We start from the raw sequence: 26,831 nt of genomic DNA, 5'->3' as shown, positions 1-26,831 counted from the left end.
ATAAGTATTGATATTTTAAAACAGTTCCACATTAAAGAAGAGGAAGAGCTGGAGGTCTTAAAAAACATAAAGGTCGATAAATCGCAAGGACCTGATCAAGTATATCCCACAAAATTGTGCAAAGTTAGGGAAGAAATTACAAGGCCCAGAGCAGAAATATTTGTATCACCTATAACCACTGGTGATGTACCAGAGGACTGGAGGGTAGCTAATGTTGTGTCTTTATTTAAGGAAGGTTGTAAGGAGAAGCTTGAGAGGCCTGAACATCTAGGTCTCTCTGTTCTACAGTACTACTCAAGACCCTAATGTTAATTGATTGTTGAAGGTGATACTAAGAGATAGGAATTACTTGCATTAGTAGAGGCAATGAATGATTAAGGATAGTCAGCATAGTTTTGTGCGAGGAAAATCATGTCTCACAAACTTGATTGATTTTTCTGAGGAAGTAACCAAGATGATTGACGAGGCCAGAGTGGTAGACATTGTTTACATGGACTTTAGTAAAGCTTTTGCATCGAAGACTAATTCGTAAAGTTAACTCACATGGCATTCAGGGAGAGCTTGCCAGTGGATATAAAATTGGCTTTATGGTAGGAGGCGGAGGGTGGTGGTGGAGAGTTTTTTTCGGATTAAAGTCCTGTGACCAGCGGTGTTCCACAAGGATCAGTACGAAGTCTATTTTTGTTTGTCATTTATATAAATGATTTGGATGAGAATATAGGAGGCATGGTTAGTAAAATTAGTGGTGCAGTGGACAGTGAAGAAGGTTATCCAAGATTACAAAGAGATCTTGATCAATTGGGTCAATGGGCTGAGGACTGGCAGATGGAGTTTAATTTGAATAAATGCAAGATGTTGCATTTTGGTAAAACAAACAAGGGCAGGATTTATACAATTAATGGTACAGCCCTGGTTAATGTTGTAGAACAGACAGACCTGGGGGTTCAGGTACATAATTCTTTGAAATGTGAATCACAGATCGAAGGCATTTAGCATGCTTGCCTTCATTGCTCAGACCTTTGCTTACAAGGGTTGGAAGGTCATGTTGAGGTTGCATAGAACTTTTCTGGAGTACTGTGTGCAGTTCTGGTCACCCTACTATAGGAAGAATATTATTAAACTGGAGAGGGTTTAGAAAGATTTACTAGGATGTTACTAGAAATGGAGGGTTTGACTGATAAAAAAAAAGCTAGATAGGCTAGGACCTTTTCACTGGAGTGTACGAGTTTGAGCGGTGACCTTATACAGGTTTATAAAATCATGAGGGCCATAGATAAGGTGAATAACAAGAGGCTTTTTCCTAAAGTGGGTGAGTTCAAAACTAAGGGGCATTTTTTAAGGTGAGAGGAGCAAGTTTTAAAAGGACATGAGGGAACAACATTTTTTTTTTGTGTGTGGAATGAACTTCCAAAGGAAGAGGTGGATGCAGGTAAAGGTTACAAAACTTAAAAGGTTTTTGGGTAAGTATATGAATAGGAAAGGTTTGGAAGTATATGGGCCAAATGCAGGCTAATGGGATTCATTTAGTTTGGGAACATGTTTGGTGTGGACTACTTGGACCAAAGGGTCTGTTTCCATTCTGCACGACTCTAAAACTAAGATTTCCTTGTTCAGTAGTGCATGAACACCATGAGTGTTTCATTTGATGATTCAGGTATTTGAATGAAATTTCCAAGTGCACATTGGTGAATGGGATAATCAAACATAACCATCACAATGAGTTGCTTTGACAGCTATCCAAAAAAAACTTTAAAGGCAACTTCTTTTTTATTGTTATTTTAAAGGATTTAGAAGACAGATAATGGAATTCAAAAGGGAGTGTATTCCTTTAGTAAAAAGCTATTGCTGTGCAGACTTGGATAATAGTTCAAACAAAATATTTGTACCAATCAGCATAACTCAAGAGCAAATAATTAATGCGTACTGCCCTGTGAGGAACGCACAAAAGATCAGTCCGACATGTACTAAGATTGTGCTGTTTACTCTCAGAAAAAGGCACACCTTTTCTTCCTACTCCTGATATCAGCATCAGCATTTCAATTTTGATCCTGAAAATCAAAATTGCCATAAAGGCTGTGATGTTCATGAATGAGGCTTTGGGTGTTATATGATATTCTGGTATGAAGGCTGGATACTTTACAAAACAAAAGAAAGACGCCTTTTGACCAAATCAGTTTCTGCTAGTATTTATCTCTCTAAACATGCTCATGTGCTTACTCAGTTCTAATAACTTCCTTTAATTTAGGGGCATCTCTAACTAATGACTGTTAGTATTCTAAGCTGATCAGGTTCGAGATATTTTTGACCAACTTGCCCTGACATGTTATGATGCACCTCTGGAGCAGGTAAGACTTTAATCCAGACCACCTAGTCCAGAGATATGGACATAGCCACTGCTCCAAAGAAGTTCCAATCACCATGTTGTATACTTTGATTCAGAGATGCAAATAGAATTGACTGGTGTGGGAGCTGGCACATGATTTGGAATCTGCATGAAGACAGGTTGATGCAACCCACATATTAACCATCCAGTTAAAACATATTCAAAGCCAGGTGAAAAATTTAAAATAGGTGAGGAGACAGTTAGTCTTATAGTAGCCCAGACTCACAAATACTCAGAGTCAGGGACAAGGGCAGAATCACAAACCAAGGTGCTCTTTGGGACTGGCTCCCAGCCCTAACCCCAGAACCCAAAGTGGAGACACTAGCCCACCCATTACCCAGATACAACAGCCTCACCCCAACCCAGACATACCAGCCTCCTTGAGCCCTGGGGCTTGGTTACTGTGCCCTGTTGTATTCCCCTATCCCAGGCCTTGTTCTGAGTCACTGCCAGCAAGGGCTGTAGGGGAGAAGAGCAAAAACTAGTTTCAGTACATTTCTGGAGATAATCGAAATGTGGAGCATTGGTGAAGCTGGCACTCCTGTTCAAGGAAACAAGGATTCTAAAGGGTTAAAGGTCTCATGCAATCGGAGGTCCATCTCCAACCTGTCAGCAGGCGACTGTAAAATGCTGCCCAGCATTATCCTCGATAGTATTCTTACAAATTGTTTTTGATGCAAGTTGCCCTAAGCTGTGTGTGGAGTATTGTTTAGAAGGTCATCAGCAGCCAGGTGTTTGCAAGTAGTTTTCAGTTTGTCAAAAAATCAAAAGTTTAAAAGCTAGCCTTAGAAACAACATTCGCAAGAATTTACTTGCAGTTGAACTGCATCCATGTGAGTTTTACTTTTGTTTGTCTGGGAAATGATGACTTCTAAAGGGCAATTTAGGGTAAGTTGCAAGGCTTTGGCTATCTTCCATTGCAAAAACATTTTGGAGGGAAAGCTTCTGGTTTCAAGTATATTTTAGGGTTAAGAGATTAAACATTGTCAAATCTTTTCAAAAGAGAGGGAGAGAACATCAAACACTGGGTTCAGTTGTGTGGTTTGCTGTGTAGCTATTTCAGAAAGACGGGACATCATTTGGAATAAGCAAGTCTGTGTGCTATTGATGCACATCACAAGGAGAAAAAAATTGTGTCTTCTTCTTCTTCCTGTCTCTCACCCCCAACTCTTCCCCTATATCTTCCCTTTGTGAAATATTCCGAAAATACATGGCAGCCTTTCATTACCTCAGCCAACTTTTTCATGTGTCCATCTGCACACACAATGTTGGTGGGCTGTTTTCAATCATGGGGAGCACCACAAGTCAACTGGAACCAGCTTTACTGATGTCCACACACAAGTCCCTGAATCAGGCAGGGTTATAGGACAGATGAATTTCTTCCACGCCCTAGCTCAGAATACAGAGCCTATTTATTCAGAAGCCATCACTAACCCAGGGGAGAATAGATAATTCAGCAAAGATTGAGTCTTAGCCCAGGGCATTTACACATTAGATTGCTTAGGAAATACATTCATTTTCTTTTCATCACCTTTTCATCTCTACAAGTAGAAACAATTTACTTTCCGTTACAGCCTGCTATGCTTCTGAGCCATTGAGACTGGCAAAGTCTCAGTCAAGTTCAATTTTGTTACTTCATAGTTTAACTACCAATTATTTCCTAATTTTCGATTGTGAGATTAAAGTGAATATGTGTAGCGACCTGCTGAAATTATATGTCACTCTGTCTGTTATTTTAAGGGAGGTCACATGTCATCAGGAAAATTCACATTTGCGTCGATGCCAAGTAGAACGTCATTCTCTGAAACATCTGTAACAAACCTCCTGTGAGTACAGTCATGTTGCTGGTGTGTGTTGCTTTCTGTATCTCAGAGCTGGAGAATTCAGCACATTTTGTGTTTGAGAATATGTTATATATTCTATAGTTGGCTATCAACAACAAATTACATTTATTCATCGCCTTTAATGTAATAAAATATCCTATCACAAGAACATTCAAAAACAAAACATGAAACTGAGCCATATAAGGTGATATTTAGTCAGCTAAATAAAGGTTCAGTCAATGGCTGTTTTTAAGGAGTGTCATAAAAGAGCTAAGTGGGGAAGAGAGGTGAGAGGTGTAAGAAAGAGATTCGTTAGATCTTCAGCAACTGAAAACATGGTCAACAATGGTGGAATCAGTAATATTAGGAATGTTCAGAGGTCAGAATTAGATAAACAAGATACCTTGGAGGTTTGTGGAACTGGAGGAGATTTAGAGGTGGAAAGGATAAGCCATGGAAGCTTCAAAAACAAGAGTGATAGTTTTAAAATTAAAATGTTACCTGACCAGGAGTCAGTGTAAGTCAGCAAGATCAGGTATGAAGATGAACAAAGCTTGGTTTGAGCCTTCAAGCTTAAGGAAGACAGAATATGAGAGACCAGCCAGAAATGCATTGAAATAGCCAAGGAGGTAACAAAGGCATGAATGAATGTTTCAGCAGCAGATGAACTGAGACAGGGGCAAAATCAAGTGACATTATGGAAACAGACAGTCACAGTGATGGTATGGTGATGGGTAGCTCATCTCAGGGTCAGATATAACACTAAGGTTGTGAACAGCTTGATTACTCTCAGAAACTTGCCAAGGAGAAAAAAAGGAGGGTCTTGCATGCCAATTGAGCTTGGATTGAAAGCAATGCCTTCGATCTTTCCATTGGTTCAGAGAAGGACATTTCTGCTCATTCTTTAATCATTGTTGGAAGAACAATCTAATAAATTAGCAACAGTGGGGTAATCAAGAGGGGTTGTGATGAGGTTGAGGTAGTCCATACTATGTGTTTGAATGTTGTCAAGATGAGAAAAAAGAGGGAGATAAGGATGGATTCTAGGGAATCCTAGTATAAGTAGCAATGCAGTAGCAGGAAACGTCACTGATAGATATGGAACCAGGTGAGATCAATTCACCCCAGCTCAATGACAGTAGATAGAAGTAGTACAGTCGCTCTGCTATAACGCATGTTTCGTTAATGTAAATTTGCTGTAATGTGATTGACAAATTGGGGCCACTGTTTCTAAAGCATAACTTTTAAAAAGTGTGCTGGCTGTAACATGATTACATTGCCAACACTTTAAGCGCTGTTTCTAAAGCGAAAGTTTTTGAAATGTGGGATTGCACAAGAACACAACCATTATATTCTAGAAGAACTACCTGGAGGAGATTGGTGCAATCAACCATATCAGAATAAAACATGTGAATTTTACCACACAATCCACATCTGTGTTTTGCAAATTAGAACCAGTACATGAGTACCAGTCGGTGACATATTAAAGAACAGTTTCCTGCTGCAGGTTTGTGCTTATTAATATTGCAATAATATTCAAACCAGTGAACCATCAACAAAAGACAAAATAAACACTTCCATCATCTACCCCAATTTTAACCTGTTTCCCGTCATTAAAATGACTTGATTATACATCCCTTCAATGTGACAATATAGCCTCATTGTAAACTTAAGTGACACAGAAAGTAGAAAAATCATTCAATTTGGCATCAATATTAATGGGCAGAATTTTTCCTGCCCTTGAGTAGTGTGGGCAACAGCAAGCAATTTAGGAGAATGTGACAAAACTTTAAAACCCTTATTCACTCTATCAAGATAAACATCTGATCTGTCGCTTAAAGTTTAAAGAGCTATATAAGAATCTCAATAGTAAGCTGCAAGCACCTTACTTCCAAGCATTTGCAGCACAGTAATAGCAGGTCTCTACTTACGTTTACACAGTGTGCAATTCTGCCAGGTACTGGTGAGAAACTGGACGCACCAAGTCCTGACTTGGAAGTCAGAGCAGTTACCGGGCAGATACAGCTCACTGCTTGCCATTGTCTTAAGCTCCCTTCACAAATATCTCATTGCATACATCCTGGGCAGTAACCACCTCTAACGTTGTCCATGTAAAGCACCAGCCTCATTATAGCTGATCTCAGACCAATTCATTTCACACTTCAGCATGGTACCATTGCACTTTGGAGTTCACAGACACTTTCCACTGTGATGCTCCCACCAAATCATTCTGTGCACAGGGTTACACACAAATCTCATGCATTTGTATTTGATGGCTCTTAGCTTTCTTTCACAGCATTCACTCAATTTACGCTTGTATGGAGTTTCACATCTCTACCTCACCTTGTCTTTCACATATTGCTTCAATGAGAACTTACAGGCTCACAACATCATTGGCTTGACTTCTATTTTACCCTGGATAGAAAGCTAGGCAGCTTGTCATGGTTGCTAGCATTGAACAGTCAAGGGTTGAGTTTGGGTGGGGGGCGTGGGGGGGAGCGGAGGGAAGGTGCAGGCAGGGGGTGTTTGGCGCTACACTACATCATTGTTACACATATACCTTGTGCCAGCAGTTTACAAGGTAAATACACTGCATGTGTTTCAACCAAATGGCCACATCTGAAAATGAAAGTGGATCAGTCCTTAATAGTGTGAAGGAGGGATATAGTCAGTCCAGGTTGGTGGTCACTGGGGTGGGGAGGGGGGGGCGGAGGTGGATATGTTTGCATGATGAGGCTGGATTTGGATGATAGTTCAACATTTGTTATCACCGTCCTTGATAGAGTGTGCACACCCTTGTTAAACACACAGGTAAAATACTCATGAATGATCCTGTGGTCATACACATATGGTGGAATGAGCACAGGCATGGAGCCATTACAAGGTGTTCACATTACCTTTGGTCTCAGTGAACTCCTCACTAAAGTTCTAAGTTTTGGCTATAGCCATGAAGATAAGGGCTATAGGATTTCTGAGATTTGTTGCTATCCAATACTTCTTAGAGACGAGCAATGCTTCACCATTAGTTACATTATTATAACATCATTGGGATGTATGAACAGGTTGCTTATCTGTGGTATGGTATCTCCAGTTAACCAGCTAAAATTACAATAGATCAGATAAATAGAGAGTGCATCCATATTTACAGATATGAAAGTGTATTGACACTGGTGTATCACCTATGCCACCTTTGCGCCTGAGTTACTTTTTTTTAACTTGTCCTCCTACTACATCTAGGGGCAGTCTGGAGAATGTGATGAGAATGAGAAAATTAGATTCCTGACATCAAGAAGAAGAGTCTGATTTTCCCTTGATGTTTCAATGGGTGGTTGAGAATCTCACTAGTAAGTGGTGAGGACACTACTGCTACATGTTTGCATTTCATTACTAGTTAATCCCCCCTCATTTCTATGCAGGTTGTTATTCTCTCAGTTGCCAATGAGAAACTAGATAGTGCTGATTCCTGACTTGAAAGTCCGAATCGTTACCTGGCAACTGCAGCTCACTGTCACTTGCAGTGAGCCTCTGATGTTAATTAATATTCTGCAATATCCCACCCAGGGCATGCCTTATTGGTAGAGACTGTCTCTATCCTCTGTATTTGGAGGGCAGCATTGTCAAATTACCATCCACACCACATCATGATGCTTGATGGTGAAAACAATTTATTGCTACACCACTGCACTCTGAAGATCAACAGCACCTTACATGTGTGCAATGCTTACCAGCGTTGATGAGTCAAGATGGACATGTTTCTGTATGGCACATCAGTGTCACACCTACAGCATGTGCCAGTACCTGCATAGATTTCAACCAAATGGTCATGTCTGAAAGTCTTCTTTTATGTACTTGTGGGATGTGGATGTTGCTGGCTGAGAAGGTGGTGGTGAGCTGCCTTCTTGAACTGCTGCAGTCCATATGCTGCAGGTAGACCCACAATGCCTTTAGGGAGGGAATTCCAGGAAGTTGATCAAAGGGAGGTGGTCCATATTTGAGTGATGGGGTTTATGTGAGTCAGGGGTGCTGCCATACTCAGTAAAGGGCACTGTTTAATCTCAGTTCAGGGGCCTGGCTGTGATCAGTCTGATGCTTGGTACCTTTGGGGTCTGTGGATCTGGATATTGGGCCCATGATTTGCCACAGGGATCATGTCTGGTAAGGCATTTGGAGGGTGGAACATCAGTCCAGGGGATGGGCCATTGACATTTCCAAGGGTTTGGGCAGCAAATTTCAAGGGTAGTTAACAGGGGTCAGTCCAATGGTGGAAGTGAGAAACTCAACTGTTTGGATTGGAGTCATTGTGCTCAGGCACAGTAGAGATGATGACTGTTTATGGGGGCAACTCCAAAATAAGAGTGGGTTCTAATAGTGTATGGGAGGGAAGGAGGGTTTTCATAGAATAGAATCCCTATAGTGTAGACTCATTCCCCCTACCCTATTACCCTATATTTACCCCTGACTAATGCACCCTGAACACTATGGGCAATTTAACATGGACGATTCACCTAACCTGTACATCTTTGGATTGTGGGAGAAAACTGGAGCACCCAGAGGAAATGCATGCAGACACGGGGAGAATGTGCAAACTCCACACAACCAGTTACCTGAGACTAGAATCAAAGCTAAGTCCCCGGTGCTGTGAGGCAGCAGTGCTAACTACTAAGCCACTGTGCTGCCCTCCTCAAGTTTTCTCAAGTCACGATCACCCTGGCTTCAACTAGAGACAGTGGATTGCGATAGTGGACCTGGTTATGTACAGTAGTAGGCAGCAGCTGAGGAGGAGAGTAGGGGATATTGATTATCAAGTAAAAGGGTTAGGTTGGAAGGTTGTGAGCCATAAAGCTGATGAGGTTGACCAGAACAGTAATACAACCTGAAGGATGGGGTTTGATTCAAGACTTTCAGTCATAGTCTGCAACTCACTCTCAGGAGACCTGGATATTGTTCACCAAATCTGAACAACAAAGGATGGCTGTCAGCATACTCTCAGTGGGCAGAGCAAGTTTGCTTTGTTTTATATGTGGAGCTGCTCTTATGGGTGATGTGAAGACACAGGTGAAGATCCCCCCAGGATACAAAGTAGGTTTCGAAGGCCTGGAGTGGACTGACCTCACTATCCTTTTCTCCAGATGAGCAAAGATCAGTGCAAGCACATCCTGAGGATGTCCCAAGACACCATAACCAAACTGTGTCATCTCCTGGAGCAGGGCTTGCACTCTGAAGAAGTTCAGTGTCCGTACCATCCCAAAGACTGTCAAAGTAACAACAACCTATAATTTTGCTGCAACTGGCTCATTCCAAGGATCGACAGGAGGGCTGTATAAGATCTTAAAATCCTCAACCCAGAAATATACCAAGGATATTACAAATTTAATTTTTGCAAGATCCCACTGATTCCATCACTTTTCCTCATGATGAGGTCAATGCTACAATGCAGGCAGTGGGATTTCCAACCATGCAGGTTCTCCTAAGTGCAAGGTGCTATGAAATGTCTCCGTGTCTCATTGAGGGCATTGTTTATTGTGTGGCTGAACTCATTAAGAGGACCAATAATCTTGCAGAGGGCCGGTGTTCCTGGCAGATTGAGAGTGACAATGAGGTAGCAGAGGCTGATACCTACCCTTGCGGAACACTGTCTTCTGGCATTGGTGTGGTTCCTCAAGACCGTGGACACTGCCCTGGCCTGGTGTCTATCTCAGACCAGGTTTTGGTGGCCTCCAGCATTGATCCTGAGAGAAGAGGACCGTCCTCTCATCCACCATCTCATGCTGGGGGAAAGAGGAGAGGCCAGATTCTATTTTTGAGTCACCTTGTTTTGAAATGGAATGTAACAATATTCTTGGAATGGTTGTTGCTGGAGTGGTGTGCAGCTTGGGTTTAACTGTGTTACCTGTGGCATCCATGCCAGTAGGTCCCAACCGCAGTGAGCACTCACCCTTCTGTTGCAGTACAATTGAATGTGAAGGGTGCATGCAGTCTGAGTACAGAATTAATGAGATGAGCAGCAGAAGATTGTGTGCGAAACGTCTCCATGGGACATGTTGAGAAACTCTTTCTCATCCTGCCTGGAAATAACAATGGGAAAATGATGCTTAATGCTTTTGTGCCTTAATATCCCTTAGATATTTTGTTCTATTTCTAGTTTTCAGTATTGTATTGATTTAAAATAGCAAGCCAATTTTCGAAGTTTGCTTAATTTACTTTAAAGTGTGTTAATAAATTACTTGGATGTCAGAAATATGAGCCAGAATTTTCTGATGGCAGTTGCACATAGGAATCCTGGAGAATCCCAAATGTAGCACACTCCAAAGGAATTATCGGGGAAGTTGAAGATTCCCCTGGGTAATTTCCTTGTACCTGGAACTCTCTAAAATATCCAGTTAAATCAGAGAACTCAGGGTCTTCTGCTGTAGATCAGTATATAGTTACTCAGGGGAAGTTAGATTACTAAAACCCTTGTCTAACTCCTCGGTAACTATTCAATTGATCTGTCGCTCAACTTACCTCACAGACCCCGTATTTACACTGTTCCTGAGACACCCAACCCCTCCCAGACCCTGATCAACAGCTCCTCTCCTCACAGAACCAGACACCCACCTCTCCACAGAATGCAACTCCTGTCACTGGACCCAACAGCACCCACCCCCAGGAAACAACAGTGCCTTGGGACCATCCAGAGACCTGGAACCCCCTATCACACAATGCGATAAATACACCCTCAAAAACCCAACATTCCTCTCCACTTGGACTTGAATCACTTTCCCCCAAGGAGCCAACACCCTCCTTTTCCCTTGGAAAACCAACAACCACCCCCCATTCTGCTTGGGGCCTGACACCCTGCACCCCCATCACTAGGCCCAACACCCTCCTCAAAATACCCAGGATATGACAACTTCTCTCTCCTGGGAGATAATAGCCCACTCTACCCTTGCAACTTGACATCCCCACTTTGCTGCTCTAACTCAACACCTCTGACACTTTACCCACCTGGCACACTACCCAACTGGCACACTCCTTACCTGGTACCATTGCACTTTCCCTCCTTCCACCCTAACCTCTGACATACCCTACATTCTTACCTTTTCACTGGAGCTGATTATGATACTGGATATTTTTTATCACAGAATGCAGCAGAAAGGAGGCGCACTTTGACTGTTCTGCACTGCAAGGGACCTATCTGATATGCTCCACTTCTCTGAAGGAGCCTGAGCAGAACCTCCTGTCAGAAATGTGGAGTTTTTTTATTGTAAATCAGCAAGTGTGGACAGTAATTGCCATTCCTTGGGAGTACGGCCCATTATTTTGTGAAATTTTCTTTGAGCCAATCTTTCCCACTTTTTTGCTTTTGTATCTTCCCCGGGAGGCTGTTTGAACAGGTCAAAGGCTCTTCTGTTTTGACTGATGTCCACCGCAGTATCTGTCGGAGCTATGGCTAGTTGAATGCTACAGCATTGCATTTGCAGCTGTACTAATTAAAAATGAAGACATTGAAATGTATAGTTGTGACTGTTTCTTGTGTATGTATGTCAGGAGGGAGAGTGGAAGTGCCGTGTGTCTAGATTTACAAGTGATTGACACAGTGAGGAGTGGCAGAGATCGGGAAGACACAGTTATGCACCATGTCTTAAGAGAGAACCTGTACAAGCCAAGGAGAAGGGTAAGACATTCCTATCCCCCGTATATGGACTATGAGAGATAGCAGTGGGACATATATCACCCAATGCCTAGATTAGATAATATAATGGTGATGAACTATATATAATATAGAAATATTTTAGGTTTGGTCTGTAGTCTGTGAGCTAATATTGCTTGAGGAATATGAGGGCATTACAGTTGGCCTGTTTGTCCCAAGATGGAAGAAAGAACTAATAATATTACTTCCTCTTATATTTTCTGTAGGTCCTGCTTCGCATGGATTGTGAGAGTATTGTTTTCCCATTCTGTATTGAAGCACGTGACCAGAATTTTATTGATGCGGCAGACACCCCAGTACTACAGCCGGGGGTAGTCCTGCCACAGATATTTCTGCACTTTTTAGCATGGGGCAAATATGGAGATATCAGAGGGGACCCTGGCCTTTTTCAAGGCCAGATACCAGCCCCTATAAGCTGTGAATCAATTGGAGGGCCAGAAGCTCAGAAGCACCACTAGGAGCGGTGGTCACTCCTGGGACAGCTGTTAGGAGAGAGCACATCCTGGGAACAGGCTGTTTTTGCAATTGATCACTAAGATTTGGGGTTGCCCGTTGTCAGTTAGAGAAGTGAGAGTAGGGGGTGATCATTACTGCTTCATGGGAGAAGAGTGCCTAATTAGGAGGGCCTGTTCCTCACCGAGTCCATACAGAGGTGACTAGTATTCACTAGGCAGTCTCCAAAAGATCCACCCAGTGCTGATAAAATGTCTACAGCAGCAGAAAGAGGCCTTAACAAGCTAGACAAATGGCTCACTTGACTGTCCTCCACCTATTCTAGCACTGGTAACATTCCAATCTCAAATAGCTCCTCATTGCCATTTTACAGGTCGCTGACCACCTCTGTGTCCTTCCTTAGAGGGGTAAAATACAGCCTGCTGCAACTCGGTACATCTTTGGATATGTATTAATTCAAAGACGTTGCAGGAAATGTCATAATTGATTAAAGTTAAGTCAGAAAGTTTTTAACTTGCAGATAACAAGGCTGTCTCTTCTTTGAATGTTTTTGGTTTGAATTTCTTACCCCTTTTATTTCAGGTCCACACAATCGTCCATTCACATGTAACTGAAGGCCTGCTGCTGAGACTCATCAAACCTTTTAGAAAAGGCCAGAAAATTGACCATTCCATCTGCCTTCCTATCTCCCAACAATGGGGAAATATTTCCTCCTTCCCTCAGTTACTTCATGAATCAGGACCGAGAATAACCTTTTGGGAATCTTGGGCTGGACAGTCAAGTGGATGCCTACAGCATACATCAGTGCACTTCTTTTTCAAGCTTAGAATTAAAAAGCAAATATGAATCATTTGAACCCAGGAACAAATTAGAAAAATAGCTTGTGCTAAATCAGTTAATAGATAGTTTAGAATGAGATTCTGTACTATTAATGCACTTTGACAATTTGTGACTTTTGTATTCCTAGCACCTTCAATGTATGCTTGTTTTTATTATCGTTAACGTTGGCTCCTTGATTTTCCAGTATCAGGGAAATTATAGCCGGCACTTCATCACTCAAGGTGAACAAGAAAGGCAAGAAAGGGAGGTTTTCCAGAGAAACATGAGAAGTCGCCTCGAATCATTTAAATCCACTAAACATAATGTATATTCTTCAAAGAACAAATGCAGGCATAAGAAAGAGCACAAATGTCAGAAAAGGGTAAGGTCGCATTCAATTGTACATACCTGGGATTACATTTTAAAGCCCTAAACTTTCTCAGGGAAAGAAAAAGTTCTCCACATTTGTTGCTACAGGAAAAATAATCCACATGAAAGAAAATTAAAGTGGGTTTTACTGTGTAATTTTCCCTCCCTTCGAGCATATTTTCTTTCATTTAATGAGTGATAAGCTGAAACATGCAGAACAGTGTAATGCTCCATCTCGAAGAATGTAAAAAACATGTAACCTCTTTTATATTGCATTTCGCAATGGTTCACTTTAATACAGGATAATTTTCTCATGCAATGTTTTTCTCAGGGCGGCACGGTGGCACAGTGGTTAGCACTGCTGCCTCACAGCGCCAGAGACCTGGGTCCAATTCCCACCTCAGGCAACTGACTGTGTGGAGTTTGCACATTCTCCCCGTGTCTGCGTGGGTTTCCTCCGGGTGCTCCGGTTTCCTCCCACAGTCCAAAGATGTGCGGGTCAGGTGAATTGGCCATGCTAAATTGCCCATAGTGTTAGGGGCAGGGGTAAATGTAGGGGTATGGGTGGGTTGCGCTTCGGCGGGTCGGTGTGGACTTGTTGGGCCGAAGGGCCTGTTTCCACACTGTAAGTAATCTAATCTAAAGTCTCTATCCCTAACTGTCACATGATAATCAGTGTTGATTATGGAGTCAGAGAGATGTACAGCACGGATAAAGACCTTTCGGTTCAACTCGTCCACGCTGACCAGATATCCCAACCCAATCTAGTCCCACCTGCCAGCACCCGGCCCATATCCCTCCAAACCCTTCCTATTCATATAACCATCCAGATGCCTTTTAAATGTTGCAATTGTGCCAGCCTCCACCACTTCCTCTGACAGCCCATTCCAACACGCACCACCCTCTGCTTGAAAACATTGCCCCTTAGGTCTCTTTTATATCTTTCCCCTCTCACCTAAACATATGCCCTCTAGTTCTGGACTCCCCCATCCCAGGGAAAAGACCTTGTCTATTTACCCTATCCATGTCTCTCATGATTTTATAAACCTCTATAAGGTCATCCCTCAGCCTCCGACGCTCCAGGGAAAACAGCCCTATTCTATTCAACCTTTCTCTATAGCTCAAATCCTCCAACCCTGGCAAAATCCTTGTAAATCTTTTCTGAACCCTTTCAAGTTTCACAACATCCTTCCGACAGGAAGGAGACCAGAATAGCACACAATATTCCAAAGTGACCTAACCAATGTCCTGTACAGCCGCAACATGACCTCCCACCTCTTGTACTCAATACTCTAACCAATAAAGAAAAGCATACCAAACATTGCTTTCACTATCCTATCCACCTGCAAGTCCACTTTCAAAGAGCTATGAACCTGCACTCCACAGTCCCTCTGTTCAGCAACACTCAATAGGACCTTACCATTAAGTGTATAAGTCCTGCTAAGATTTACTTTCCCAAAGTGCAGCACCTTGTATTTATCTAAATCGAACTCCATCTGCCATCCTCAGCTCATTGGTTCATCTGATCAAGATCCTGTTGTAATCTGAGATAACCTTCTTCGCTGTCCACTACACCTCCAATCTTGGTGTCATCTGCAAACTTATTAACTATACCTCTTATGCTCACTTCCAAATCGTTTATATAAATGACCAAAAGTAGTGGACCCACTACCGATCCTTATGGCACTCCACTGGTCACAGGCCTCCAATCTGAAAAACAACCCTCCACCACCACCCTCTATCTTCTACCTTTGAGTATCCAAATGGCTAGTTTTCCCTGTATTCCATGAGATCTAACCTTGCTAACCATTCTCCCATGGGGAACCTTATCGTATGCCTTACTGAAGTCCATATAGATCACGTCTACCATTCTGCCCTCGTCAATCCTCTTTGTTACTTCTTCAAAAAACTCAATCAAGTTTGTGAGACATGATTTCCCATGCACAAAGCCATGTTGACTATTCCTAATCAGTCCTTGCCTTTTCAAATATGTTAAATAATTTCCTTCAATGACATTTATCAAGTAAGCCATTGTCATGCTCCAGTGGTGTATCAGCAACTGTGAAAATTAATGACTCCAACTTTGATCTGTAGTCTGCAAAAGTCTGATCAGTTGTTGTTCGAATGCATAGTTTTGATTGAATGAATTTTTCTTACGATCCCAATAATGACCTCAACTGGCAAACCTTGTTTCCAAGATCAAAGCAGCCACTAGGTAATTTTGGCAGTGCTCATAGGAATTAGTTAACATTTTCATGCTGCCTACTTTTAGTCAAGGGCCCTGAATTGAGGCTGTGAAAATAGGCGCAGAAAATAGGAAATACTGGGATTGCATAATAGGTCAGTCTGGAGCCGAGAGAAAATTACTTAATTCTATAAACTGAGGTCAACTTTATCAAGATATCGGATTGCCCTGTTGTAGGAAGGATATTATTAAATTGGAGAGGGTTCAGAAAAGATTTACCAGGATGTTGCTGGGAGTGGAAGTTTTTGAGATATAAAATAGACTGGAGCATAAGTGGTTGAGGGGTGACCCTGTTGAGGTATATAAAATCATGAGGAGCACAGATAAGGTGAATGTCAAGCCCTTTTCCCTAGGTGGGGGAGTTCAAAACTAGAGGGCATTTTTTTAAGGTAAGAGGAGAAAGATTTAAAAAGAACATGAGGGGCAACTTTTTTTTAAAGGGAGAAGTTTGTGTGTGTAATGAACTGCCAGAGGAAGTGGTGGATGCAGGTATATTTACAACATTTAAATATGAATACGAACATGAATAAGAAGGGTTTGGAGGGAAACTGGCCAAGCGCAGACAGGTGGGACTAGTTTAGTTTAGGAATATGGTCTGCACAGATTAGTTGGACCTTAGGGTCTGTTTCTGCGCTGTATAACTCTATGACTATGGCTTTCCTGGAGGGTGAAATTGTGAGGATAGAAAACCAGTATTGCATACAATCTTGTCAGTTTTCAATGTGTTAATTCAGTTAAAACTGTGCTAAAGTTTTATTTCTCATGGAATTAGTTAAGATTTGGGCAATTGTCTCCTTTTATTTTGAATTGTAATACCTTTCATTCAGTCTGTCTCCTGAATTTTGTGCCTGATATGTCAGGTGTTCTTCAATTTTGAGAGTGGTGTGTCCAACACTAGCTAGAAAGGATATAGGTTTCAATAAGGGCTTCCTGCAATATCCTATCAATCCTGCCATCCTACCCCTCTCCTGTTACCCCTTAAATCCACATCATATAACCGTATTTCACTCTAAGTAATCAAATATTACTTTGAAATCCATTTCAGAACAGACCAGCAAGCATAGATACTGATTTAAAGAAATTAATAGATTCGGCTCTTGGTTTTTGAGTGGTATCTTCCTAATATTGCTCTGGCACTTGACAGCAATAAGGAAGACAGGGCTATTCTCAATATAGACCCTGAGATGGAGGAGTAAGCAGGGAACAGGGGGGGTTTTCTGGTGAGAGGCAATTTCATAGGTTGGTGGGGGAGCTCATAAGTAGAGTCAAAAGCAAGAGCAGCTGGTTAGAGGTAAGCAGTCAAGCCCTCTACCATATCTCCAGGCTCTTGTTCATGGATCGGTTAGTACAGATTAAGAGACCCATTCGACACACTTAAGCTCACAAAATGTCTCTCTCACTCACATATATACACACCACATTCTCGTACATATTCACACAACAAACAAACACTCATGCTCACACAAACTCTCACATGAACACACACACTTATATAAAAAATCTCACAGACTTTCTCTTTCACACACACATCCACATAATCTAACACAAACTGTCTTACACACAAATGCAAACAAACACTCGCACTCATACAACCTCTCCCTCTCTCTTCCATACACACTCTCACACAAACAGCCACGCGCTCTCTCTGTCACACACACACACACACACACACACACACACACACACACACACACACACACACACACACACACACACACACACACTGCATTGGTTTAAGAGTCAATTGGGCTGAATGAATTACGTCCAGTCTTAACTTCCAACCCTTGCCCTTGTGTTGTCTTTAACTGACCATCTAAGGACTTCAATAGATGGCTGGGCAGGAAGGTGGAGCTTGGTCCTTCCCACCCAAAGGATGGACGGGACAAGGTGGCAGGTTCTAATACGCCACCATCCCACGTAATTAAGCTTCTTTTCTGCCACCTCCAATTGTGAAAAATTCCACCCCGTTATTTTGTTAGTAAACTTTATTGTGGTATGGCTGTTTTGCTCCTTAATGCTGAACTAATGCAGACCTTTGTGTGATTTCTAACAGAGAAATGTTGAAGGTATAAATGGTCAAGTACCTAATGATAAATTACGGCGAAATGTCAGCTGGCATGACACAGGTAGGTGTGTAGTTGATCTCATTCTATTACAAGTTCAAAGTATAATCTTTCCTTTCCGACGGGCTTTCCTCTGCAATTTCCTGCATTTTGTAAAGATATTGCACATTGGAGCATTTTTCTTAAACTGCTCACCATGAGATCAGTGCTTCATTCATTCACTTTATATAACTGAAGCAGATAAATTGGCAGATGGCCGATATAGTTCAATACATCCACACATACTGCTGCAGCTAGGAACCAACAGAAAGAATGTCTCAGGGTTTTTTTTACATGGAAACATATGTTCAACTTAAAAATATTTATCCCAACATGCCATTTAAAAAATATTCATGGAGAGAAGCCCAGGACTGTCTCTCTAGTAGCAGTCTTTTAAATATATTATGGAAGACTAATTGGATTTAGACAAGTCAACTATATCCAAACTGAAAACCTAGAAGATAGTTGAACTCCACATTAACCTGAAACAGAAAAAGAAATTGCTGAAAAATCAGCAGGTCTGGCAGCATCTGTGGAGACAAAACACAGTAAACATTTCAGGTCCAGAACTCATTGTAGCTAGGAAAGGGTTGAAATATATGCTGAAGATGGAGTAGGGGAGAGGTGGAGTAAGCAATAGTTGAAGATGGACCCCAGAGAGAGAGAAAACAACGATTGGGCAGACAAAGAACAAAGATGAGGTGCTGTTTTTTCAGCTTGCACTGAGCTTCACTAGAGCGCTGTAACAAGCCTGAGACAGAGACATTGGTCAGGGAGCGCAGTAATGTGTTGAAGTGGCAGTCAATAGGAAGTATAGGTCATTTTTGTAGACAGAACGTAGATGTTCTGCAAAGTGGTCACCCAGTCTGCATTTCATCTCCCCAGTGTGGAGGAGACCACATTGTGAGCATTTTTTGTTCTCTAAAAAATATTTAGATTGAACCTTTCTCTCTATGTATTTTGGAATATCAGAAGGAGGCAGGCAGAAAAGTATTGAAGCCCACAAAATGATAGGTCTCTCTTTTTCAGGGACAATGGGAGGTAATTCTCTGGCTGTTATATTCAGAAGGGATTTGAAACTGGCAGCCATTGCTGTTGGTGGAATTTTCTCAGTGTAGGTCACCTGACCATCACACAGCTGCAGAAGGGATAGAAGCTTGCTCCTTAAGACCTGGTTGTTTACTTTCAGACAAAATATGTGTAAAGGTGTTGGAAAAATAAAGCTTGTTTAAGAAAATACTTTAACCTTTTCATATCACATTATAAATACATTTTAAATGAGGAATGCTTCCTATTCAGTTGATTCATGAAGAAGGACCTTACTATCAATCAGGTTGTTCATTAAGTAACAACAAGAATTTTGCCACCACTTATTCATTCCACGTTATTAGCTCTTTTGTGGAATAAACTTCTAATAGTCCTAAATTTGTATTTTACCAGATTTAATCCATGCTGTCTATTTTGACATATTTGACATGCCACATGTATTTCATTTTGATTTTGGATTGCAATGACAGGATATAACTAAACTTATTCACCTGCCAGAAAAAGGTCACTGCCAGGAACAAATTTATTGCCAGTGGGCAACACTTCTTTATTTCATTTATAAAACCTATGACATTTTGACAACTTGGATTTGCAGTGACAGCTATTCAATTGTTAATTGAGTTTGCTGGAGGATATGGTATAATAAATGCCAATCACGCAAACTATTGCGAGTGTGGCAGCATTCCTCAGGCACAGAGATGGTTAAAAAAAAGTATCAAGTTGCACAGGGTGATTTTAGGAGATGATAGAATGAAGATTCACAAGTATGACTTCTTCAGTTTTGTTGCAGTATTCAATTGCTATACACATAAACATGTTGATTATCAGAAAAAAGTGCAGTTTTGACATCTGAATTTCTAAATTCCTCTATTATAAAATAAAATTAACATGAAGAGAGCCACAGGTAGCATTAGGGAAAGAGAGCAAACTGTGGCGTGAGTACACAGCAGGTGAATAAAAGGCTCTATAAGAAGAGCAGAGTTGATCCAGAAGCACCAGGAAAATGGGTTCATTAAACACAAGAATAGGAATTAGAACTGGTTGAAGCAAATGCATATAATATTGCTACACATTTTAAGTTCTCCTTTCATCTTCAAATCAGCAAAAGGAAAGAATATTATTGTTTTTTTCAAAAAATCTTTCTTCTCTAACAGGCACTGTAAAGCACAGGGTTACAATTTCAAAAGCTGGCTGAGAAGGTATTCCTTATGTCTGAACACATATAACAACTTCTAATTGAACTGGATTGAGGACCAATGATGAACTTGATGCTTTCCTCATTTGCTATCCACACTAATTCATTTTCTAGCCTGGGGTTCAGTATCACAGTCAGGGCTGCAATCCGTGCTGGTTCTCTGTAGTTCATCATTCCTTGCTGAGATCAGTTAACTCAGTTGCCCAGATATTCCAATATCCGGATTGTCAGTGTTGAGATGACCCAAGATACACATTAGAACCCAACATGCTGACCTCTGTAGGAATTGAACAAGAAGTCTGCACTTCTGATGGGCAAGTCTCCTGATCCTGAGGACCTCCCAATTGTGAATTAGCTGGAGATTTCAGCAATTCTGCATTGTTCATTTGTATAGCTACCCAGGAAATGTAAGACACAAAAATCCTACTCTAACTCCTGGATAACTACATAACTGATCCCCCAAATTGTCTTGTTGACAAGTCCTTGACCCCCGACTACCCCTCCCCAATCAATCTGACTAACCTCCGCCATCTGACGAGCCCCTAGCCTGAATCTCCCTCTGAATCAGACCTGAAAACCACCTAGCTTCTCACTTACCCCACCTTACCCATCCTGCCCACCTCAACCATCTGTTAATTACTTTATTTACTTCAGCCGCCTACTCATTGATATTCACACCAGTTAGTTAAACTTACCGTAAGGCAGCTAGCTAGTGTTTTTCTGCACTGATTCTCCTCAAAGGTGTCTATATGGATTTCTGTGCTGAGGGAGTTGTCTGTATCAGAAAGTTAAACATAACTGGGAAAGTGCACAAATCTCTGACTGATCAGTGGTGGATGCAACTGCAATTACGTTAATTGGAAGGTTTGAATCAACATGCCACATCTAGCATCTTCCCAATCCTATGGCTTAACTCTAGCAGAGCTAATACATTTACCCACTCAACCAGATATGAGTCTGAACAGTAGCACAGAGATGAGGTAATGTTTTACTGAAACATGTGGTAGTTAAGGTCCATTATTTGCAAAGTTTACTTGAAGTTGTGTCATCCTCAATCAGCTGTGTGTGCATGTGAATGGATGGATTATAGATTCTCCCTTATTTAATACTAAAATACAGGTGACTGGAGCTGCTAAAGTTTTTTTTCCATTGTTCCTAGTGCCAGTTTTTGTAGAAGTCGACTCGGAAGATGAAGAGAAGGATAAATTTACGAAGATGAAAGAACAGGAGGATGATGAAGGCATCACTTTTATGGCAAGAACAGTGAATGAGAATTTACAAGAAAGAAAAATTTCAGGTACAAAATGGATTTGCAAAGCAAATTGGACCTTTTGGCCCAGATCATGAGACAGAAAAAGTATCAGGGAAGCTGTAAATGGCTGAAATATTCAGGTGGAACTCCTGCCAAAACAAACAGGAAGGGGAGCTCACTAATGTAGACTAGAATGAGGGTGGTGGGCAGGTTGACAAATGTGGCAGATGGGGGAAGAAAGAAGTTGAGATCAAGGGAAACTGAAGGCTTCATTGAGGAGCCAAGGGGATTACTCAAGCTTTTCCCGCATGGCCTTTAGAAATGCCAGAATTAGCATATACTATGAAGACAACAGCTCCTGACTTAATTTTATTGCCAGGCTGTCAGATCCCTGTAAAAATAGTAAATTTTGAATTATGTTCCTAGGTTAACAGTGGAAGGCCAATTTAAACATGACATACCTGTCAAAGTCATAGCATTCATATTCATTACAATGCAAATATGGCAGTCCATGCTTGGGCAGTATGGGAGCACATTCCCTTTGTTTTATTCCCCATGTTACATAACTGTAATACCCTTTACTCTGCAACTGTTTTACCCATTTTGGGAATGTAATGTAAAAAGCCTTGTTATTAGCAAGTATAATTTCTGGTACTAATAAATTAAAGAGCCAAATTTGCCCAAAATAAGGATTTGGGAGATTTATGTTATGCACCCATGTTGAGCATTCAGATTGTCTCCAAGAATATGGTTACTGCATCAATAACTGAAAACAGTGATGAGAGAGCCAATGAAAGTCTCTATTCATATTTCCTATTCATATGTCTGCAAGGATTTGTTGCCATTCTTAAAATGTTCTGATTTTCCCCTGGAATGGAGATGGCGGATATTTCAAACTGCACTAGATAGTTCAAAATAAATGTACAAGATTTTGTTGCATCCTGTGAACAGAAAAACAATCTATTTCAGAATAACCATTAAAATGTAAAAAAAAAGTGCCAGTTGCGCTTTCTCCTAAATTCCATTCCCAAAAATGTAAGTTGTTTTTCAATTTTTGATTTGTCAATTGTCTCTTACCGTCCCATTATCTTCACGTTTGAAATTGAACCACATGGTCCATAATACTACTTAGAATCAATACAGTAGATGTTCCTCATATTTGATTATTTCCTTATTAGCTCTGTTTTCCCAGTGGTGGTATCTAAATACAGCGCTATTGCTGGCAGTAGCCAGATTTTCCAACAGTTGAAAGCAGCAGCAGATTACTTTTTCAAAAGCTTTCCAATTCTTGTATTTACCAGGTCTAAACAAAACTGGACAGTGGGTTTACAGGAAGTCTAGTGAAAGGTGATGCCAACCTTGTATTTGAATTCTATCTTTAGTTACCTCTGCAACTGACAGCAGAAACAATACAATTACCAAGTATTTAAATCTACATTGTTAGAAATCAGACAACACCAGGTTATAGTCCAACAGGTTTATGTGGAAGCACTGGCTTTTGGAATGCTGTTCCTTCAACCTTCTTTGATTGTGCTTCCAAATAAACCTGCTGGACGTTAACCTGATATTGTGTGATTTCTAACTTTGTCCACCTCAGTCCAATACCGGCTCCTCCACAGCATGAATCTACATTAACAGTCATCAATGCTCTGCACCTCTGTATAATCACTACTGGCAATTAACCTTCCAATGTTTGTTTTATTTTAAACTGAGAAATAAGCAATCTCACATTTTGCATGTCCCTCTTTTTTTTCTGGTGTTGTGAAACTCTTTTGAGGATAATTCAGTCTTGTTTCAGTCACTAGCCACACCAGTGATGGCACTGAATCGGAGGTTTTCAAGAAGGAACCCCCTTGGAAATTTCAGAATGATGAACCCATCCTGTCACAGAGTGCTCAACTAGTGCGACCCGGCCTCATTCATCTTCACAAGATAAGAACTAATTCAACAGATTCACAATTGTCTACTGAAGCAAAAGAGCAACAGCCAACAGATCAACAGTAAATAATGCGATTATCAATTATTTTCCCCTGCTAAGACTCAACTATCTTCACCTCCTTCCTTTTCTTCAATCTGGAGCTCCTTCTGCTTTTCTTCCTCAACCATTTTTGTGGAGCAGCAAAAATATGCTACATTTCAAGACATTTCATGTATCACTCAATGCTAATATCAATTCAAAAAGTAGAATATTTTATTATTTAATTTCCAATTGTTGCAACGATTTTTTGAATCAGGGTATTGCATGAAAAAAATAACTTGAACTTCAAAAACAGATTAAGCTGAAAAGTATGCATTTGGAATCTTTGAATATCCTGCTAGTGGTGTAAAATTTGTGAAGGCAACATTGTTATTTTCATGGCAAGTTAGTTTTACCAAACTGAAGACTTTTCTGGACCTTTGGCAGTTGAAACATAGGCCTGGTGGAAAGTATGTAATCAGTTTTTCATTGTGCTTCTTAAAAAAGCTGCATTTTAAATACACAATGAGACTTAATAATAGACGAAGAGAAAATTACACAACCACATTTGGACTGATGCAAACTGTTTTTGGGTGTCCAAAAGCAGCAATATATTTTGGATGTTAGCCTCTAGCGCAGCACCTGAATATCATCCGCAGCAGGCCATCATGAGTACAAACTAATCACAGTATAACTGAAATACAGTATGAAGTTGCAATGTTAAAGTAAAAAGGTTGTTGTATGCAATCATCTTAATGTGGGAGGTGAAACTAGACTTATGAGTGTACACGTTGGCAAACACCTTTGAGGCAGTGAAAATGTTTCCACTTCAAACTACTGCTTCCTTGAAATAGGTTAAGAGAGTGGGCCAAGAAGTGGTAGATGGAGTACAACGTGGGATAGTATGAAATCATGTGCTTTGGTCGGTAAAATAGGCATGGACTACTTTCTAAATGGAGAGAAAATTCAGAAACTTGAAGTGCAAAGGGACTTGGGAGTCCTAGTTCAGGTTTCTCTTCAGGTCAACTTGCAGGTTGAGTTGGTAATTAGGAAGGCAAATGCAATGTTGTCATTCATCTCAAGACGACTAGAGTATAAAAGCAGGAATATACTGAGGCTTTATAAAGCTCTGCTTAGAGTATTGTGAGCAATTTTGGGTCCCAATCCTCAGGATGGATGGACTGACTTTGGAGCGGGCCCAGAGGAAGTTCATGAGAATGATCCCAGGAATGAAAGGCTTAACACATGAGTAACGTTTGAGGACTCTGGGACTATATTCAATGGAGTTTAGAAAGGTGAGGGGGGGATTTTACACATTACTGAATAGCCTAGACAGAGTGGACATTGAGAAGATGTTTCCATTAGCAGGGGAAGTCTGAACTACAAAGAGACTTGGGAGTTCTAGTCCACGATTCTGTCAAAGTAAACTTGCAGTTTGAGTCGGTAGTTAAGAAGGCAAATACAATGATGGCGTTTGTTTTGAGAGGACTTGAATATTTAAAGGCAGGGATGTACTTCTGAGGCTTTACAAGGCACTGGTTAATGCACATTTGGAGTATGGTGTGCAACTTTGGGCCCGATATCTCAAGAATCATGTACTGGCCCTGGAGCATGTTCAGAGCAGGTTCATGAGACTGGTCCCAGGAATGAAAAGCTGAACATGAAGAATGTTTGAGGATCCTGGGTCTATATGCGATGGAGTTTAGAACGATGTGGAGGGATCTAATTGAATCATCCAGAATACTGAATGGCCTGGACAGAGTAGATATTAGGAAGATTGTTTGGAGAGACTAGGACCCAAGGGTACAGCCTTATAGTAAAGAGAATGGAGATAAGGAGAAACTTCTTCAGCCAGACAGTGGTGAATCTATGGAATTCATTGCCACAGAAGGCTGTGGAGCTCAGGTCATTTGAGCATGTTTAAGACTGAGATAGATAGGGATCAAAAGTTATGGGAAAAAATCGGGAGAATGGGATTGAGAAACTTATCAGCCATGATTGAATGGCAGAGCAGACTTGATGGGCTGAATAGCCTTATTTCTGCTCCTATGTCTTATGAAATATTGCTGTGAACAGGGATTCTTGTTACAATTTTGAGAACAGATGTAGGCAAAAGAGCGAGAACAAAGAATTATGCCAGTTGGAAATGAGAGGGTGAACTATGAAAGGGTATGTAATAGATACCAGCATCAACTCAGGTTTGAGGAGGTGGGAAAGGAACCTAAATGGACAATGGTTCTGAGAACCAGGGGAAGGAAAGAAATGTTGAATATGTCACTATGAACTGCGAAGGAAGGGTTGGGTAAGGGGTGAAATGTCTGCATGACTGAAGAGAAAAATGAAGACAAAGTGTGGCAATATGAACTGAAGAGGGTAAGACCACACTGCTGACATATTTATAGGGTTGCCAGCATGCTGGCAATCTCTTTACCTACAGTGAAGCCCTGAGGAAGTACTGCACAGGGAATGAGTGGGGGAAGACCCCAGGTGACCCTGCATTCAGTGATGCCCCCCTGCAGGTTCTCCTGTAGGCTGCTTTAGTGACAATGGAAAAGATCCACTTCCCAAGAAATGGAAGGAGAGATGGGCCTTTAGAATTCCAACAAAAATGGACAGAGTACACAGAGGAGGTCAGTAATGATGGGACCATATGTAGAATCTGACAGCAGTGTTGCAATAGGGTAAATGCGCGTATGTTTTCTACGAAGATTAGTTCACCATACATTGCTTCAGAAACATCCTTTCAAGTCTCTTGGAATGTGCTAAGAAGCGTTCCTCCGAGAAATTGAAACTTCTGTTGGTCCTCAGACTGCTGTAATCTTAGTGCCTTTGAGTGCAATTGTATTTACCTCTAATCCCCCTTAGAAATGGATGTCACTAATACTTAGTGAATGCAGCCCAGGGTAAGTCAATTCCTCAAATTCCTGGACTTCTCACACCTGCTGCTTTTGAGTTGGCATTGAAGCCTCTGATGTGTTGCAGGTTTATCCCTACTCCTGACTGCCATGCTCACACTGTTTGGTCAAGGCATTCATAATGCTGCCATTTGGAATCTTCCAGCAGTGCTGGCAAAATATGGTTCACTAGCTAATTAGCTACGATGACAATTTTTTGAGTTAAAGGTTTTTCAAAGCTTTTGGTCACCGTTTGATGGTTTCCTAAGTTGGTTTGGATGCTGCTGGATCACAGAGACTGTTCAGATCTAAACCTGTTTCATTGTTCTGGTATTTCAGGTGAGAATGGATGAGTTGGACCGAAGGATCTGTTTCTGTACTGTTCATCTCCATGATTCTATAACTCTCAGTATTGTGTTCGAACAGGAATTCCCATCTGCAGCATACACTGAATGATCAGCTATGAGCTGCAAAAGAGACCAGTAGTACAAAACAGTTCAGAGATCAGCTGGGTTAGAGGCTTCAGAAAGTATTTGAGGATAGCCCCAGCCTCAGTGAATCGGGAAGGAAGGATAGAGATAGAGTAAGCCTCTGTGATG

The 26,831-nt window shown here is 41.2% G+C and overlaps 1 protein-coding gene across 2 annotated transcripts in view; it reads left to right on the top strand.

Moving 5' to 3' along the window:
* slc9a5 (solute carrier family 9 member A5) overlaps positions 1 to 26,831 on the top strand; it is a 265,787-nt gene that overhangs the window by 233,180 nt on the left and 5,776 nt on the right. Inside the window, exons 11-16 of one of the 2 annotated variants that reach the window (XM_060838183.1) lie at positions 4,124 to 4,209; positions 11,737 to 11,863; positions 13,377 to 13,553; positions 17,839 to 17,911; positions 21,289 to 21,426; positions 23,180 to 23,381. In XM_060838183.1, coding sequence (XP_060694166.1) covers positions 4,124 to 4,209; positions 11,737 to 11,863; positions 13,377 to 13,553; positions 17,839 to 17,911; positions 21,289 to 21,426; positions 23,180 to 23,381 — 803 coding nt within the window. The remainder of the gene's footprint in view (positions 1 to 4,123; positions 4,210 to 11,736; positions 11,864 to 13,376; positions 13,554 to 17,838; positions 17,912 to 21,288; positions 21,427 to 23,179; positions 23,382 to 26,831) is intronic. The other variant, XM_060838184.1, reaches the window with a different exon arrangement.

Source organism: Hemiscyllium ocellatum, chromosome 17 (genome assembly GCF_020745735.1).
Source record: "Hemiscyllium ocellatum isolate sHemOce1 chromosome 17, sHemOce1.pat.X.cur, whole genome shotgun sequence".
In the NCBI taxonomy this organism is placed as follows: domain Eukaryota; kingdom Metazoa; phylum Chordata; class Chondrichthyes; order Orectolobiformes; family Hemiscylliidae; genus Hemiscyllium; species Hemiscyllium ocellatum.
Note: the sequence above shows the minus strand (reverse complement) of the source record. Positions and strands in the feature narration are given on the sequence as shown.